Below are 19,119 nucleotides of genomic sequence, written 5' to 3' on the forward strand. Positions count from 1 at the left end.
TCATTTCTGTCACTTTCCACATATGACTTGTCTCATTCAGACATATTGGTGATTTTATTGGCTATTTTATGTATTCTACTTTTAGATTCTATTAATCATCGCCTCAGTTATCGGAATAATTGTCTATAGACTCTCCGTCTTCATTGTGTTTTCTTCAAAACTTCCCTCAAACTTTACTGAAACCGACACAATCCAGAAGTATCTGACGCCCCAGACAGCCACGTCCGTCACAGCATCCATCATCAGCTTTATCATCATCATGATCCTGAACATCATATATGAGAAAGTGGCAATCATGATTACTAACTTCGGTAAGATCCTCCTTTAACAGGATCATTTTTTAAGATATATCTTAGAATCTGGTAAAAAAAAAAAATGAAGGCCATGTCTTTTTTTCCTTTTGTTTGTTTGTTTGTTTGTTTGGGGGCAACACTCAGCAGTGCTCAGGGGTTAAGCCTGGCCCTAACACAGGAATTACTCCTGGTGGTGCTTGAGGGACCGTATTGCATGATGCGGATCGAACCAGGTTGGCCACATGTGTGTATGCACCAGCCCTGAAGACAGTGTCTTATAGACAGCTTCGTTTCCAAGATGTTAGCATTTTATATTCCTCTGAATTACATATGAGATGACATATCTACTGCTTTACATTAGTAAAAAGGACAGAGGAAAGACAATCATAATGTTGAAGATTTGTGCAAACAGATCAGTGCTGAATAACACTTTCAGTGACATCGTGTCATGTACCCTATTGGTGAAAGTAAATCTTGTCTTTATTGCAGATAAGTGGGGCAGGGTCATGTTCCTGTGGCACATAGGCTCCTCTGTTGCTGAGAGGACAAGTAATCGCCCTGCTGCATGTTCCCCCCCATGCTGTTCGCATTAATATCGCTCCTTTCTAGCAGCTCTGGCTTCTGGAATAAGTGTCTTTTCTCTCTGGCTCATAGCCCAGGCAGCTGCTTGGTGACCAAGGTTAAGTGCTTCCCTCATGCTGCACACGCCTGGTTCATTCTCTGAAAGATATGCTCTGTGGCCATCTTCTGAGACAGTCAGATCCATTTAAACTCTGCACTGAGAGATTGGTCTGTGTTGTCTTTCCCAAATGCTGCTAGCAAGTTGTTTTCTCCAATAGACCCATCTTGGTGCAATTCAAAGAGGCTTGTATTATTTAGAAGCCTCTTTCCAAAAGAATGAAAATTGTTTTGTCAGTTTAAGCCTGAGAGAATATGGTTCTTGCCCATTCGGTAACATTGTGCAGAAAACTGTTGGTTTTTGTTTTGTTTTCTTGGTGGCAGGGCACACACCCAGTGATGGTTCCAGCTCTGTCATGGGTGTCATTCTTAGAGGTGTTGGGCTTGGGGGGCACGGGGGAAGGAGGAATGCACCTTTCAGTGCTGGGAGTTGAACACTTCTTGGTCATATGCAAGTGCCTTACCTCCTGTACTATCTCTCCAGTCCCTAACTTTTTGGTTTTTGTTCAGGGTTTTGGGGGAGATACATATATATGTCTTGATATATATATATGTATATATGTGTGTGTGTGTGTATGTGTGTATGTGTGTGCATGCGTGTGTGTGTGTGTGTGTGTGTGTGTGTGTGTGTGTGTGTGTGTTTGTGGGCTGGAGTGATAGCACAGCAGTAGGGTGTTTGCCTTGTGCACAGCCGGCCTGACCAAGCCAGGTTCGATTCCTCTGCCCCTCTCTGAGAGCTCGGAAGCTACGAGAGTATCTCGCCCTCACGGCAAAGCCTGGCAAGCTACCCGTGACGTACTCGATATGCCAAACACAGTAAGAACAAGTCTCACGATGGAGACGTTACTGGGCCCACTCGAGCAAATCGATGAACAATGGGAGGACCGTGACCATGATATGTGTGTGTGTGTGTGTGTGTGTGTGTGTGTGTGTGTGTACATACACACGCTTTTTTAAAAAAAATTTTTAATAGTGAGACATCATGAGGTACAGTTGCAGACTTACACATTTTTGTGCTTGGGTTTCAATTATACACTTTTTGTCTTATGTGATACTTTATTCATGGGATGGGGTGAAGTAATTTCATAACAATGTGTGAACTTGAAATAAACACAGTCATTCTATTAAGGAGGCCAAACAGCCTAAATGGAAAATGTGAATTGTTGGTTTGTTTTCTTGTTTGGTTGGGTTTTTGTTGTTGTTGTTGTTGTTCTTTTTTTAGCATTTTAACTCATGTATTGGTGTTTTTAATTTGGATCTCAAAGCCATATAACATTTCAACATTTTCTTTGTTTTAACTACAGAACTACCAAGGACCCAGACTGATTATGAGAATAGCCTAACCATGAAGATGTTCCTGTTCCAGTTTGTCAACTATTACTCTTCCTGTTTCTACATAGCATTCTTTAAGGGCAAATTTGTAGGATATCCAGGAGATCATGTTTATTGGCTCGGGAAATACAGAAATGAAGAGGTTTGAGTTTAGAATTATAACATCTTAATAACGTAATCTGTTTCATATTTTCCCTAAGTTGCCCAATGAGTATTTTCCTCACTGTACTTTCCTTTGGGTTTTGTTTTGCTTTTAGCCTAAACAGAATAAATATCATACATTTTATAAACTATTTATCAACTATTTCATGTTTGGTCTAGCTAAAATTTAAATGAGATTTTCTTAACATTTTAGTGTGACCCCGGTGGCTGTCTCCTTGAACTGACAACACAGCTGATAATAATCATGGGAGGAAAAGCGATCTGGAATAACATACAGGAGGTGTTACTTCCGTGAGTATCGGGTTGCATGAGGATAGAACAGATCATTTTTCCCCGATCATTTATCTACAAGTCAGTAGATGCAGTAGGTTAATGGTTAGTGAAGGTTTCCAGACAAGATGGTCCAACAGTATAAATGTATTAGGTGTTTAAGAAAGAAACTTTTAAATAATACTTCTTCAACTTCAATTCCATCTTACATAATTTATCCAGTTATCTCATGGCTGTCAGCTGACTGACCACAGCCCTAGGAGGGATGGCCCTCCTTGAAACTGCACAAGATGTCTCTACTTTGTACAGTTCTCTCTTCCCTTTACACCATGCATTTAAAAATTAGTAGTTGCAACTTTTCAGTGCTTTTGTCTCAGTTACTTAAAACACAGTATTAAGTGTTTGTATATATTTAATACTCTCTTTTTTGCAACTGAAAGTTCTCTGACTTAAAGAATCTAAATAATTTAACCAAATCCACATTAGAGGATACTGGATTCGAATCCAAGATACCACAACTCTAAATCTATGTGCTTTTAAAAACAGAAGGTCTCCAGTCAGCTTAATCAATGGCTGAATAAATAGCAATACTCCTACATTAAAAAAATAATAGCACGGTATCACTGTCCTCCCATTATTCATTGATTTGCTCGAGCGGGCACCAGTAACGTCTCCATTGTGAGACTTGTTGTTACTGTTTTGGCATATCAAATATGCCACGGGAAGCTTGCCAGGCTCTGCTGTGCGGGCCAGATACTCTGGGTAGCTTGCCGGGCTCTCCAAGAGGAGCAGAAGAATTGAACCCGGGTCGGCCGCATGCAAGGCAAAACGCCCTACTGGCTGTGCTATCACTCCGCCCTAAAAAAAAAATAACAATAATAAAAATGAAATAGAAACAAAGGGTCTCTTGCAGTCCTAAAGCACAGGTTATATAATGTTTTAGGGCATAATTCACTAAAATAATAACCATAAGGGTTATGACTCAGTGGTCATAGCCTAGTAATTAGGAACATATATTAGCTGAGGTCTCACTATCCTTTCCACATCATGCTTAGCCCCTAATATATAGCAAAAATGCAGTTAATTGCTGTCCACGGTTTTCATACTTTTCAAGAAATTTGTTGTATTCATTTTCTATTTTTGCTGTATGAATATTACAAGTTTAGTGAGTTAAAATATCATATTTATTTTATGATTCTGTCAGAAGTCTACCCCGGGGATCACTGGGCTCAAAGTGTTGGCAGAATTCTGAAGACTCGCCAGTGAATCCATTTGGTTGTTTTGCCTTTTCTAGCTTCTAAAAGTCAGTCACCCCCAGTCCCTGGCCTGTGAACTCACGTCTCCATCCCAGTGTTAGCAAGGTTGCGTGTAGTTATAAACCCTCCCATCTCTTTCGCTTATAAATCCTCCTTCTTCCACTTTGAATGTCCATGCAGTTACTTTGATCCCAAGGTTAATCCTGAAAAGAATCTTTCCAGTTAACTGATCAGCGAATGTAACTCTTGATGCAATCATGACTCCCTGCCTGTCACACGCCCTGTGACAGGGAGGGGTTGAGGAGGGGACCAAGCTCTGGATGTCTTGGATAGGGAACACTTTGTCTACCATACACCTTTGCAAGACCATGGCAGGCTCAGAATTACTATTTTCACTAAACTTTTGGTCTCTCTTCTGTCTTGTCTTTCACATTAGTACTTCTCTCTGGCAAAAGCTAAAACTACTTCAAATTTTAAATTTTTTTTTAATTTTTAAATGTCTTTTTATCCTCTATGTAACCGGGAAATAAGGGTTCTGATCAGTTGGGTTTGTTCTTTTTAATAACCCTTCTCTGTAGACGCTAGTTCACGCCATTTTGCACTGTCTTTCCTCCTACTCTGTCCCAGTGCCACACACGTGCTCCTTCTCTCCTTCCATCCCCTTTCCTGTCTTTCTTCCCCAATATCACAGTTCCACTGTTTTGCTCTGTGGAGGCTTAGCTCGGTTTTTCCTCTTTCTTTAGAGCAGAGACCTATAGTCCAAGGTTCTTCCAGATTCTTTCATCTATATCCTAAAATGTGACCTTGCAGTCCATCTTCAAATATAGCCATGCCTGTCCCCTTTCCCTCCAAAAGAAGCTTTTTGCTGATCTTATATGTGAAATTAATGTGTTAAAAAAAAAAAGAACACAGTTAAAGTAAAACCTTTACCTTTGTTGAATTCATACTGAGATTTATCCAGATAAACAAAAGTGGGTCATGAGCAAATCAAACTCTTTCTGTATGATAATAAATTGGATAATAATAAATTCTTAACTCAGATTATTAAAACTGCGTTTTTCTGAAGGAAGTAGTTAACAATAAGTTTAGATGACTAATTTGTTGCCATTTTCTATTTTTATGTAAAAAATTCAAGGGAACGGTATTTTCATAAATGTTTATTGATAGATTCACATGAAATATTTTGTTACTTTTTTTCCCCTTTTGGAGATGAGAGAGGGGCACTCCCAGATGTGCTCAGGGCCTGTTCCCAGCTCTGTGGTAGGAGGTCGCTGCTGACAATTCTCAGGGACATGCACTGCTGGACATCGATCAAGCGCAGGCCTCCAGAGTGTCTCAGCCCACTGAACTGTCTCTGCAGCCCATTACATTTTTTTTTAAAGGTTATATTATCCATGGGTGAATTTGCCTCAAGTAGGTCCTTTGTTGCAAAGTAGAGTAATCTAAACTTTGCCTTCAGGTATATCAACTCCTGGCTGACAATATTTGGGCGGCATATTTTGACTTATTTTTCCCTTTTGAAAATTGGCATTGGAGAGTGACTTGCTCTTGTCACTATCACTGCTCTTTGTCGAGGCACCAGTTTCTTATTCCTTTATAAAAATTCTAGCATAAAAAAGGACGAAATATTTACTGTGCTACCCAAAACTCTCCCTTCCCTAAATATGTAGGGTTGGAGAGAAAACTATAGTAATCCTGCTGCTTTTTATGACATTTAAATGTCAAAAGGAACATTATAAAGTAATTCTAAGGTAAATGTACCTCTTCTTCTCAGCACACTTAGGATTTTTTAACTAGGATGCTTAGAGCAAAATCAGAAGCATACCTGGCACTGTGGTCCGTGTTCCTTTTGGGGATCACTCCAGTACCTGGCATTTAGAAGACACATAGTAAGAATCGATTGAATAAATGAATGGTTCACATAAATCAAACATATAACATCAGTACATTAATGAATTCTTTATTAGATGCAAATGACATACTTCTAGGGGCCCCATTGGCCTTTCAAAATTCATTTCATTTGCTATTTGAGGCACTGCTGGAGATTTTATTCTTACACTTTGCAAAATTGTTGTGTTAGGAAACTCTCTCTGGAGAAATTTGGGGCTGGAGCAGATTTAGAGGGTAGGGATATGATAATTAGTATTAAAGATTCCAAATACCAATAGGATTGTTTTTGACAGTGAATAATGAATAGCTCTGACTACCTTTATTTTCTGTATTTTCTACAATGTATCTGTAATACTCGTACTCTACAAAAAGTGAACCTGTATAAGCTTTCTCAAGAAAAATTTGGTCAGAGAGTGATCCAGAGACATACAAAAAAAGAAAATAATTGTCACTTCAAACATCCCTCTTTAAATTAAAAAACATTGCTCTTGGGAGATGAAATTAATTTGGATGACAAACTAATTTTTAGCTTGTCAAAATTAGCTTGTAAGAGTGCTATGGAATGTCTTTTTTTTTTTTGCCTCCCTTTTTGGGTAACACCCGGCAATGCACAAGGGTTACTCCTGGCTTATGCACTCAGGAATTACTCCTGGTGGTACTTGGGGGACCATATGGGATGCTGGAAATCGAACCTGGCTCAGCTGTGTGCAAGGCAAACACCCTACCCGCTGTGCTGTCACTCCAGCCCCTGGAATGTCTTCTTAAATAGAAGTGATGATTTTCTTTAGTTTGTGGGTTAAATATGAAGACAGGAGAAGATAAGATGTGAAGTGTTTTCCACTACCCTGTCATTCCTGCACACTTTATAAAGACTTAGTAAAGGAAACTTACTATGATACTGCTAGGCTTGAATGCTAAAATCAAGGAAATTTTTTGTAGCTTTGGCCAGGAGAAATATACAATATCTGCATTTTGTTGAAGTTCCACAGGTGATTCTCCTGTGCAGACAAGATGGCTATCTCAGCATGTAATCACTCAGTAGACAACCCAGAAGACCTCAGAGACAGGGATGGATGAATGACAGCTCAGAATTTCCAGCTACAGAAATACAAAGAAACTCGACATAGGGGTGGAGGGGAGTAATTTCTCAGGAATTTTGAGATAGCTACAAAATACTTTTATGACCTTGGTCTTATACTTAATTTATAATTTGATCTCTTTGGCAGCTGGATCAAGAACCTAATTGGGCGATGTCGCACAGTTTCTGGAGCAGAAAAGACAGCCCCACGCTGGGAACAAGACTACCATCTGCAACTCATGGGTAGACTGGGGCTTTTCTATGAATATCTTGAAATGAGTAAGTAATCAAACTCTGTGATCATGTGAGTTTTATTGATACCATGATTTAGATCCCCAAAGCATCAACTCTTGAGTCGAATGATTGCCTACCATACTGGAAGAAAGCAGAACACTTTTTCCTCCAGTAGATAAAATTTTATAGCCAGACTTTCAAATACGATGACTGTGTGTATCTTTGTCAATATTTATGTTGTGCAAGCTACAGCAATGAAATGGAATATTCACTGAGCTATATCTTCAGCGTTCTCAGAGCATTCCAACCATGCTGTCTGAGGATTAACTTAGAACTAATATTAGATGTGATTCAGCTGGAGCTGGAGCAGGCCGGCTTCGGCCACACACGTCTGAACTGAGTCATTTCAGCCGACTTAGACTTGGCTTGAAGAGCTTAATGGCAGGAGTGATCACAGGCTTTCCTCCCGTTCCTCCCCTGAAACAGCAGATCAGTTTCTCCTGGACAGCGGCGACTCTCTGGTTGCTTGAGTAACCTGATTGCTGATCGTGTCTTAAAACAGAACCGTTTTTGTTGATCCAGCACAGGACAATGTCTTTATCCGCGTGTGGAATATTTGCTTGGGTTTGATTTCTCTGTCATTATGGAACCGTCTCAAAATTGATTTCCCTAAGAAACACCATCTTTTCTGTTCTACGTGACACATATGAACAGAGGACTAACACTTTACGTGCTTTGTGTCTGTGCCCTTTCCCCTCCCTAGCATATTAAATTGAAATTTTCTTAACCCTAGAAGGGTGAAAGCGAGGCACATTTTGAATATCAGGACAGATTTTGCATGTTTGCAAAGGCATCCTTTTGTGGTATCTGTTTTTAAGTCGTCAGATGGAGGCTCATTTTTAATTAAATCATATTCCTTACAAGATTTTTATTTTTGAATATATATTGAAATTTGTAATAAACATATGTGGCAACACATACTCATAGTTCAGCAGTGGAAGGCTTATCTTATAGCTTCTTCGATCATTTTTTTGCAACCTATATTCTGAGTTACATTTATTTTGGCTTTAATGATTTTTTATAGCCAGGTTTCATTCAGGATGTAGCTGCATACATAACTTAGAAGATTGCTTGATTGATTGATTGTGCTTATTTTGAAAAGGACTTCCGGACAACTGCCTATTAATTATAACTTTCTTAGTGGCGCTATTGTCAGTGTTAATAATATCCTGGAAGAGAGGAAAACTTGTAATTTTAGCTCAAAAGATGGGGCGGTATATTTTTCTGTTTGATGATTTGCCAAATAAATGGCATTGAATGAGGAATTATGTTGTCATAATTTGGAGTTGCATCTGAGTATTTATAAACAGGAGAACTGCATATTTCTCTTGAAGATAATCAAAGTGACAGAAAAAGGAGAGATCTTTAATGAGCTGTACTTAGGAGGCGGGGGAGGGATTTCAGGGAGGTAGCACCAAGTAACCTAAACAAGTAATACACACCTGGATAGAGGCTAGACGCATTCAGATGGATCAGGGTACACAGACATTCAGGTGGCTGCTGGGGTCCAGACAGATAATTGGCAAGGCTCTTGCCTTGCATGTCGCCAACCTCCTAGAGCCCAGGCATTGCGCATAGTCCCCTGAGCACTGTCAAGAGTGGTTTCTGAGTGCCTCTGGATGTGGACCCAAAACAATAAATTAAAAAGAAAATAAAGTAGGTGATAGAATGGCAGGTGCGGAGTAGAATTCATTTTAACAAACTCCAGAGGAGTTGCTTAGGCAAATGGTTTAGTGCTGGATATTTGGAGGATGAAATGTGAGACATCGGAGAACAATGGCAAAGTTGAATTTACCTATGAGGTGATGAGACTTGCTGCAGTGAGACCTTGAGTGACTCGGGCGTGCTCAGAGAGGACGGATTATAGCAACTGGCTAAGGGGATCTCTAAAGGGAAAGAGAAATCCACAAACTGAAGTGACAGCAGAATAGTTGGAAACAATTCAGCAGGCTTGTGTCAACACAGAGAAGGCTCGCTGAGAAGTAAAATTGCTTTAAGAATTTGAACATTCACACACACACACACACACACATGTACTGAAGAATATACTCGGGTAAATTCAGGGAGGAAAGCAAAACCTGATCATCTGGCACTGGGAAAAACAGCTTGGCAGTACACACACACACACACACACACACACACACACACACACATACCACCTCCCCCAACTTGGTTCTTGATTTCAAGAAAAGTAAAGAAGCAAGCACAGAAAGTACTAGAGAACAGTGTAGGTTGTGAAAAAGTTCTAGGCAAGGTTTATTTTGTTCTGTAATGGGAGGGTTTGTTTGTGGTTTTTTTTTTTATAACACCATGATTTCCCCAATTGTTCATCATACAGTTGTTTCAGGCATTAAATGTTTCAGTACCAATTCAACCATTTGACTTACCTCCACCAGTGTCACCCACCACCCTAGTCTACCCCTTTAGCAGGCAGAAAAAATTTACTTCGTATTTTTTGTTCCAATACAAAGGCAAATGGAATTATCAAGGCGTAGATCAATAAAAGTCCATTTGTGACTATTGTTCTATCTCACAGGGGTGTTACTAGAGTCAGTATCTGAGGGTTTCTGGGGCTCATGCTCGTTGAGCCGTCTGTGTTCTGTTTCGCTCTCAGAGCTGGGTGGGCTTCTACACACCTTTCCCTCAGCTGTGCTGTGAGGCCACTGAGCTGACAGTCCCGGGAATTTTGATGGTGTCAAGCTGGCTGCCTTTGCAGTGAGCTGGACGGCCTGAGTGGCGTGGCAGTTTGATGAGGTCCGTGGTGGAGCCGGACCAGTTGCTGGGCATGGCCGCAGGGTGTGGGGGGCTTCAGGCAGAAAGGGAACCGGCTTCCCTCTCGCCAGGATCCCCCTGGGTGGTCCGGGGAAGGTTTGAAGGCGGCAGGTGTTTTCCCAGGTGAATTGTGGAGCTAACTGGCAAGAGAGCTGCTGATTGTCTGGTGGGTGAGTGGGTGGGGGGAGGGGGAGTGTGCCCGCCGCATCCTGAAAACCGCTGGAGGTTGCCACCCAGAGCCTGGTCCCTCAGGGAAAACCCTTTTTGAGATTAACTGTGGAGCAGGACTGCAGTGTGTGTGGCTTGGGTGTGGCCGCTGTCTTCTTTGCCTCCAAGCAGAGAGGGAATCTTCCTGTCCCTGCCTAAAGGGAGCTTTCGCCTTGCAGAATGGACATCTGATTTGAGGATGTTGTTTCTGTGTTACTGGTTTAGTAGAAACTCGGTTCTGCATCCCAGGCTCTCTCTCTCTCTCTCCCCCTTCCCTAGACCCCTCCCCTCCCCCACTCTCCTGTTCTTCCCCTCTCTCCCCTCCCCCTGCTCTCCTGTTCTCTTCTATCCCAATTCCCTGCTCACTCTCTAGTCACTCTCATATTTTCTAACCAAAACGTTATTTTTTAAAAAAAGATCACTGTATCACTGTCATCCTGTTGTTCATCGATTTCCTCGAGCAGGCACCAATAACGTCTCCACTCGTCCTAGCCCTGAGATTTTAGCAAGTGTCACGTTGGAGGCTCCTTCAGGGTCAGCGGAATGAGACCCATCATTGTTACTGGGTTTTGACATATCAAATACGCCACTTGGAGCTTGCCAGACTCTGCCAAGCGAGCAGGATATACTCGGTAGCCTGTCGGGTTCTCTAAGAGTGAGGACTAGACAAAAAGAGGTCGCGGGGCACAAATGCGGCCACGCGCTTCCGGGAACTGGGTTTTATAGTCCCTGGGTCTTGGCCGTTGATGGGATAACACGGCGCTGGGGGGGTGGGGGCAGTTGGTGGGTGTACCGCCTAGCTACTGGAAGGTGGGGTATCTGTTTAGAAAAGCCTTCTCACGGGACTATCCCAAAATGGGCCGTGCCTGCCCTCCCTCTCCTGCATGCACAAAAATGGCCCAAGAATTGCAGTTTTGGATCCAGGGACAGTATGCAAACACTTTCTGTCTGTTCTTAAAGAAGTAGATTCCTGGGCTGGAGCAATAGCACAGCGGGTAGGGTGTTTACCTTGCACACAGCCGACCTGAGTTCAATTCCCAGCATCCTATATGGTCCCCTGAGCACCGCCAGGAGTAATTCCTGAGTGCAGAGCTAGGAGTAATCCCTGTGCATTGCTGGGTGTGATCCGAAAGGCGGAAAAGAAAAAAATAGAAATAGATTCCCAGAAGTGCATTTTTATAAAATGGGGAAAGTAAACCAAGTAAGTTTGGGAAATTCTGACCACCTGGACTGCTCCAACCACCAAAGGCCATGGTCAATAAAACACAACGAAGACTTTTCTTTAAAACTTTGATTTTTTTTTTTAAAGAACTCTACACTAGTTCCTCTAGTTATTTGACTAATTGCTTCATCCTTTGAATTATTTTTTTTAAGTACCACATCTTACAACGTGATGGTCACAATTTTTTGTTTTGTTTTCTTTGGGTTTTTTGGTGTTGGGCTTGTGGGCCACACCTGTCAATGCTCAGGGTATACTCCTGGCCTGCAATCAGAAATTACTCCTGGTGGTGCATGGGGAACCATTGGGGTGCAAGGGATGGAGCCTGGGTCAGCCACATGCAAGGCCAGAACCCTACCTGCTGTACTATTGCTCCAGTCCCAATCATCATAGATTTTATACCAGTTATTTTTTTAAAGTAGGACAAGACCATTATGTGAAGCTTGCATCCCTCCTTCCCTCTTTCTTTTCTTCCTTCCTTTCTTTCTTTCTTTCTTTATTTCTTTATTTCTTTAGTTATTTCTTTTCCTTTTATTATAACCACTACAGTAGACTGGACTAGAGTGATAGCACAGCAGGCAGGGTGTTTGCCTTGCATGCGGCCGACCCAGATTTGATTCCTCCATCCCTCTCAGAGAGCCCGGCAAACTACCGAGAGTATCGTATCCTGCCCTCACAGCAGAGCCTGGCAAGCTCCCCGTGACGTATTTGATATGCCAAAAACAGTAACAAGTCTCACAATGAAGACGTTACTGGTGCTCACTCTAGCAAATCGATGAACAATGGGACGACAATGCTACAGTAGACCAGTAATTTGCAGTTTAAAAAAAAAAGAAATTGTATTGATTGAGGCTCTGTGGTTTACAGTACTATTAATGATGACTTCCTGTGTACACAATCCCAACCACCCACCCATCTGCAAAGTACCCAACTACCTCCCTGAAGGCCCTGAGCTCCTCCTTTTCACCCCCTCTCTCCACCAAGTTCAGTTCTGTGAACCGTTTCCCATCAGTTTGATGGATCACTGTTGCCTTCGTCCCTTTTTGCTACCTGCTGTGTATCTTAAAGTCCCACACATGGAAGAGATCAGTCTGTGTCTGTCCCTCTCCTCCTGACTCCCATCAGCATGATAGTCTCTGTTTCCATTCATGTCACAGAAAATTGCATGAGTTTGTTCTTTCTGAGTGCATTGTATTCCAATGTATATAGTACACTGCACCACAGCTTTTTGGTCACTCTTCTGAGGTTGGATATTGGTTTCAACCTTTCTAAACTTGTGTATTGGCCTTGGTGCATGGGTCAGTGGCTGTAAACTACTGTTTTAGGTAACAATGTTACAATAGTGTTAACATTTGTGGTTTTCATATACAAATTTGCACCAGAAGTGCTTCATCACTTCCAGAGTGTCCTAGGTCCTTCACCGCAGTCCTTATGTTACTTCTGGTCCACTTGTTCCTTTAAAGTTTTTCATTTTTAATTATTCCCATATAAGTTAAAACAGAATGTAGTGATTATATGTTGGCAATAGTCACATTATGAAATGTGGTATAAAATTCACACCCATCTTTTTTCAGATCTCAATACTAATGAACTTGTCTCAAATACCATACAATGTAATAAAAATTAATATCTCCTCAGCTGTGGTCTCGCTCACTTTATCCCTTCTCAGAAGGTGATAAATTTCAGTTCAGATATGCTTACATGTGATTTTACTTGTATTCTCTTTGTTTCTTCTGTTGTTTGTTTGTTTGTTTTCAAGCCGTACCTGGCAGTGCTCGGAGCTTACTTCTCTGTGCTCAGGGATCACTCCTGGCAGTATTCGGGGACCACATGGGGTATCAGTGATCAAACCCAGGCTGGTGGTGTGCAAACCTTATCTGCCCTGCTATCTCTCCAGCCCTCTTGTTTTATTTGTCTTCTTTTCTCTCTTTAAAAATAATTAGCAGTACTTTAGCATTTCTTAAATCCATTTGGGATTATTCTCTAAATTTGTATTAGAACTATTAATTATATTTTGGAGGGGAAAAAAAATCCTGCTATATCCCAAAATTGAAACCTGTCCAATTAAGAATATGAGTCATCCTGCCACTCATTTACTCATCTTTGTTTTTATTTCTTGCTTTTAAGTTGATCACCATAATAGCTTAACATATTTTTCCAATTTATTCCTAAATACTCTGTGAATACTCTTCTACGAACTTTGTTGTTAGTATAGATTAGAATCTTGGCTCCGAGGTGCGGTATAGCAGGTCTGGTGCTTGCCAGGGCTAGTGGCACTTCTAGGTTCAGTCCCTGGCATCACAGATGGTACCTTGAGCACTGTCAGGAGTGATCTGTGAGCACGGAGCTGGGAGTAACCCTGAGGGCCACCACTGAATGTCTCCCAGAAAAACCCAAAAGTAAATAAATAGAGTCTTTTCTCTTTGGTTATTTAGCTGGAGTTATTCCTAATATCTTGATTTCTGGCATCTTTAAGATCAGGCAGTACTAGTTCTACATTCCCACAGAGCAGCGGTGAGCTTTCTAGTTCACCATAGTTAACTCTACCTACGTAATGCATTTCACTGTTTTCCTGGTGCTTTATGTGGGTTCAGCCGCCTGTAGGCACAGGTGCTGATTACTGCTGTGCTGCAGTTATCACTGACTCTGGGCTTGGGCTCAGAGTCACTAATCCATGACAGCTCCTGCCTGGCCATTGGACGTTCTTCCAGCTCTGTTACTCTCCTATGACATGCTTTGGCCTCACAGGCCAGAGCAAACGCCAGCTCCAGCCAGCGAGCCTCACCTTCATGTCATTCCCTTTCTCCCGGGGGGTCCTCATCCTTCCACCCAGTAGGAGCCCTCACTGTGCCCTCCTAGAGCCCACTCTGCACAGCTGTACTGGCCTAATGGTCTCCCAAGTTTGAAGGAAAGATCTAACACAAGGTTTCTTTCTCACCTCTCTGGCCCTTCCTCTCTCCTTCCTTCCATGCCTGGATCCTGACTTCTCGTGACCACTAGTGCAACTTCAAGCTAAAAGTTTCTAAAGAAGGATTGTATTTGAGAAACTGTTAAGAAACTTTTGTCACTTGTGTTTCTGGGGTTTGTGATGTATCACAGATTCTCTGATTGTGCTCTGATTTGCATTCACAGACTCAGGAGTGTGTCATTTGCATATTTTAGCATATTTCTTCCAATATTCTTGAAGCATAGTCTTCCCCAAAGTACTCTTCCTTTTCAACTTGTTAGATATTTCCACAGATTTTTAAATCCTAGATTGTGAATTGTCTCTTCCAAGGTTCCATTTTTCATTGTGGAAAATAAATATGTTCAGTGTTCTGAGCTTATTACCAGCAAAAGGGGAAAAATAGAATGGTTGGCTAAAGATTCTTAAGTATGTTATTTCAGCTATGTGTATACATATGAAAGGAACACACTATAATTTATCTTCTTTCCAGAGATTTCATATTTGTGTTTTGTTTGGGTTCTGTTAATGTTGAACATTAGGTTTTTACCATCAATGTCTTTTCTTTTGGGGGACTTAGTGTGTATTGTTTGACTTTCTTTTCTTTTCTTTCTTTTTTATTTTTTTGATGAGAAAAGAGGAAAATATGTTGTCCTTCTATCCATCCACCCTCCATGATATGTGTCCATTTCATTGACAGTTATTCAGTTTGGGTTCGTCACCTTATTTGTGGCCTCTTTTCCACTGGCTCCTCTGTTGGCTCTGGTGAACAATATTTTGGAAATAAGAGTGGACGCATGGAAAATGACTACCCAGTATAGACGCATGGTGCCAGAAAAAGCCCAAGACATCGGAGCATGGCAGCCCATCATGCAAGGAATAGCAATTCTGGCTGTAGTGACCAATGTGAGTACATCTAGGTGTCACAGGGGAAAGACCTGGAAAATGTCCTAAATGCTTTAGAATTGCTGCATTAAAATGGTGTGTGTGTGTGTGTGTGTGTGTGTGTGTGTGTGTGTGTGTGTTTTTAGCACAAGGAAGATGGCTGTTCTGTTATCCATGTGAATGGCATAGTTAATATAACTATAATTGTTGTTGTTTTTTCAGTGTAGCTTGTAATTTTCTGGACTTCCAAAGCCAGAATCTCTTATGAAATCAGTTGCTGAGAAGTGCGATAATGAAATGATCGCTGTTTATTTAAATAAAGTTTTTATTTAATATAAACATGGTAGTAGTAATAAGTATCAATTCTTAGGATTCTGTATGACTATAAAAAGAAATATCCAATAGTGCTTTGCAATGTAAATAGAAATCTGTCCATTTAAAGCTGAAGTTCCCAGAGTTGTTTACCGTACTGCTCCCTTTTCAAGGAGAAAAGCAAATCACTCAGCACTCTGCTCCTATGGAAACTTGCCTAGAAATTTCTAGATTAGCACCTACACAGTGTTGTTCTCTGGGCTACTCCCCTCCCCTGAGTCATTCCAGAACCCGTGAGGGCAGTATCACCCACCCTGAGGAAACACTGATTTAGAGTGTCAGGTCTCTAAGAGAAATAACCACATTTCACTACATATTCCAAACTATTAGCTTAAAATATTAAAAGTATAAGCATTTTGTATATCCTCAGCTGTATATTACCTTCCTTAATCCCTAAAGAATTTTTTTCTTTTTCTTTTTTCAAGTTATTGACTTGCCATGAGATACAAAGTTCCAAAGTTGTTCATGATGGAGTTTCAGTTGTACAGTGCTCGAGCACCCATCCTTCCTCCAGGGTCCCAGCCCCCAGCCTGCCTCCGTGGCAGACACTTTTCTTTTTTTCCTTTAAGGCACCGTAGTTTGCAATACTGTAATGAAGGAGTATCATGCATATCACTTCACCTCCCTTCAGCACCCAGTTCTTGCCCGCACTGATCACTGCCATGGTGGTCCCTTTCGAGGAGTTTCTTGAGGGAAGTAGGTTTACAGGGTCATATCTTTCCCACCACCCCCCTGTTCATTGGCTGAGAACCTCCATGCTCTCATTCTCCTCTCTCTCTTCCTCCCTCCCCCTCTCTCTCTCCCTCTCTCAACCCTCTCTCTCTCTCTCTCTCTCTCTCCCCTTCCTTCCGTGTCAGATCCCCCCTAGTCTGTCTTCTTCTACTCCTTCTCCTGTTCCCCTCTCCTTCTTTCTCTGCATCTCTCCTTCACTTCTTTCTCCCTCCCCATTTTCTCTCGACCTCCTGGGAGCTCTCTGCCAGCCCATCTGGAGACCTGTTTGCTTAGAAATACCCCGAAAGGTGGGACTGTTGCCATGAGTAATTTTGTTCTCAGATCATGATTCCAACAAGGTTACTTCCCAATTTCAATCTTTCTCATCAAACCATTCTTGCCTAATCTGTTCCCAGTAGAACAAAATGAATTTCAAACATAGTTTAGGCTCTTAGATGAGTTCACTGCTGAGCACAGCATCTTCCAAGCTTCCTAGTCCTAGGCCAGGTCTTAACACTTCAGATTTATCTTTCATAAATTAAACCACTTTTTTCCATTAATATACCATGGAGGGTAGTTAGGAAATCAGAGGATTGCTGCAAGGAATGCAGATATAAACTGGTCCTCTTGGAGTACTTGCAACTCTGTTGCTATCTTTATTACTCATCATTATTAATGCTAAGACTTTGATAGCTTTTATAGTAGCACAGAATTTCAAAATGTATGTCTGAGCCATTGTTATAGATTTATATAATTAAGCACAATTCCTGGAACCCAGGTATCCAACTCCAAGTACCCTCAGTTTACCTGAACTGTATGCTATCTCTACTTTTTGGAGAATGTTGCACACAAAATCACACACAAAAACAATTAGATTATGTCAGTTTTCATTCACCTAAATAGGCCACATCTTCAGAATTCACTTACTGCAGAATGAAGACTGATGTTCAGAATATGACAGTGAGGTCTCTCCAGTTCCACATTTATAGGAGAGTGAATCTGTCATATTCAGTATTATATGCAACACTAGGCAAGGTAGGTATATGGAATTGTGCACTCAAATTTTTTTCCAAAACAAGGTTTGATACCAAAAGGTTGTTTGACCTTCAGCTAACCAGAAAATTCACTTAACTCTTACTCCACATTCCTTAAACACTCTTGTTTGATTGTAGTAGGCGCCTTTTTGTAGCACCTGTAGAATGGCTCCTCTTGTTCATCACAGATGGATAATTGACTGTTTCCAAAGCCACTTTGTGTGAACGAGTGTGATACAAACAAAACCCCCCTCATTCATGCCTGCTAAAGGATGTTATTGGGTCTTATCCAGTTACTTTTTTTTATGAGTTGGACATTATTTATTTTAAATCAGAAAACAAGACTTGTGACATTGATTAAACTGGGACAATTCCTTTTGTCTAAAATATTAGGGTTTGTTATAAGTTCCAAGATGTTGTATATTTGTATGAGAATTGATCATGTTTGTATGTCATCATCTTACCTGTCTGATGTAAACCTCCACAATCTAACATGCTCCCCCAAATGCTAACTTTCCACAGTGCAATGACATTTAATTGCAGGATGAAGAAATGAGGATATCAAGCAGGAGTTTAGTATAAAATCATAATTTTAAAGCTGCTGGTTCAATAAATAAGCTGAATTGACATTGTTGTATCATGCCAGAACATCTGGTATTGAAGACCAATTTTAATTTATTTTGATCCAAATGAAAAATTGTGTTCAGAACAGCATGGGAAATGAAGCATACTGCATTTATATGTGCTATTGCAGTGTGTCACAAAACAGCTCAATTCAGGAGGGAAAAAAAATCCTACTAAAAGACAATAGAATTATCTTCCTTGTTGGAATATTTGTAGCTTCCGAAAGCACATCTGCAGGTGATTCTGTAAAAAGCTGTAGTTGAGTTAAATGATAGTCAGAAAATTTACTCTTTTTATGTCGAAAATTGCTTTACATTATCATTGACAGTGGATACACACATACACACACACACACACACACATTGATATTTTTCTTCAGAGGAGATTACAAAGCTCTTGTCCTTTATGAAACTGAGTAGTAAAAAGTTGTTTGGGGGGCTTTTTTTCCCTCTGTCTAGAAATTTTTTTTTGTTGACTTCTCATTTCACTGTTTTGAAACCATATGTTCAGATGAATACTATTAAAATCATGTTGTGCAAAAGTATGTCTGCTATTTCTGCCTGATAGAATAATATTCTTGATGGAATCATGTAGCTTGTTTGTCCATATTAAATTAGGTTTAAAGTTATTCCTTACTTTCTCCTTACTTCTAAATGGTCCTTCATATTACAAAGTTTAAAGCTCAAGTTAAGAATTTTAGGAAAGGCTCGTTGAATTCATAATAGCTTTACATCCTGTTTGTCTGTCTAATACAGATCCACAGAAACTTTCAGTGAAGATTAGTCTACATTTATTTGCTTTATTGGGAAATGTACTAAATTTTTTATTTTTTTAATAATTTATAATGTCCATAACTAACCATCTAATCTTTTGGAAGTTTAGAGGATTAGACACTAAATCTAACAAAATGGAAGTCATTTCTAGTGTATGAACCCACTCCAATAAGTTTCATGTTATATACATTTTATTAAAATTAATTAAAATATTCTTGCTAACTAATGAAGCTTCAGCATCTGCTAGTAAAGTAAATCAAGCTATGGATTGTCTTGTCTAAACATGTCTAAACATACCTAAAGGAAAAAAAGGTGTGAATTTGAG

The 19,119-nt window shown here is 40.6% G+C and overlaps 1 protein-coding gene across 2 annotated transcripts in view; it reads left to right on the top strand.

Moving 5' to 3' along the window:
- ANO6 (anoctamin 6) overlaps positions 1 to 19,119 on the top strand; it is a 202,971-nt gene that overhangs the window by 175,092 nt on the left and 8,760 nt on the right. For both annotated transcript variants that reach the window (XM_056117899.1, XM_056117898.1), the window contains 5 exons: positions 86 to 311; positions 2,276 to 2,445; positions 2,659 to 2,756; positions 7,108 to 7,238; positions 15,096 to 15,301. In XM_056117899.1, the coding sequence (XP_055973874.1) occupies positions 86 to 311; positions 2,276 to 2,445; positions 2,659 to 2,756; positions 7,108 to 7,238; positions 15,096 to 15,301 (831 nt within the window). The remainder of the gene's footprint in view (positions 1 to 85; positions 312 to 2,275; positions 2,446 to 2,658; positions 2,757 to 7,107; positions 7,239 to 15,095; positions 15,302 to 19,119) is intronic.

Source organism: Sorex fumeus, unplaced genomic scaffold (assembly GCF_029834395.1).
Source record: "Sorex fumeus unplaced genomic scaffold, SorFum_2.1 ptg000036l, whole genome shotgun sequence".
NCBI classification, from domain to species: Eukaryota; Metazoa; Chordata; class Mammalia; order Eulipotyphla; family Soricidae; genus Sorex; species Sorex fumeus.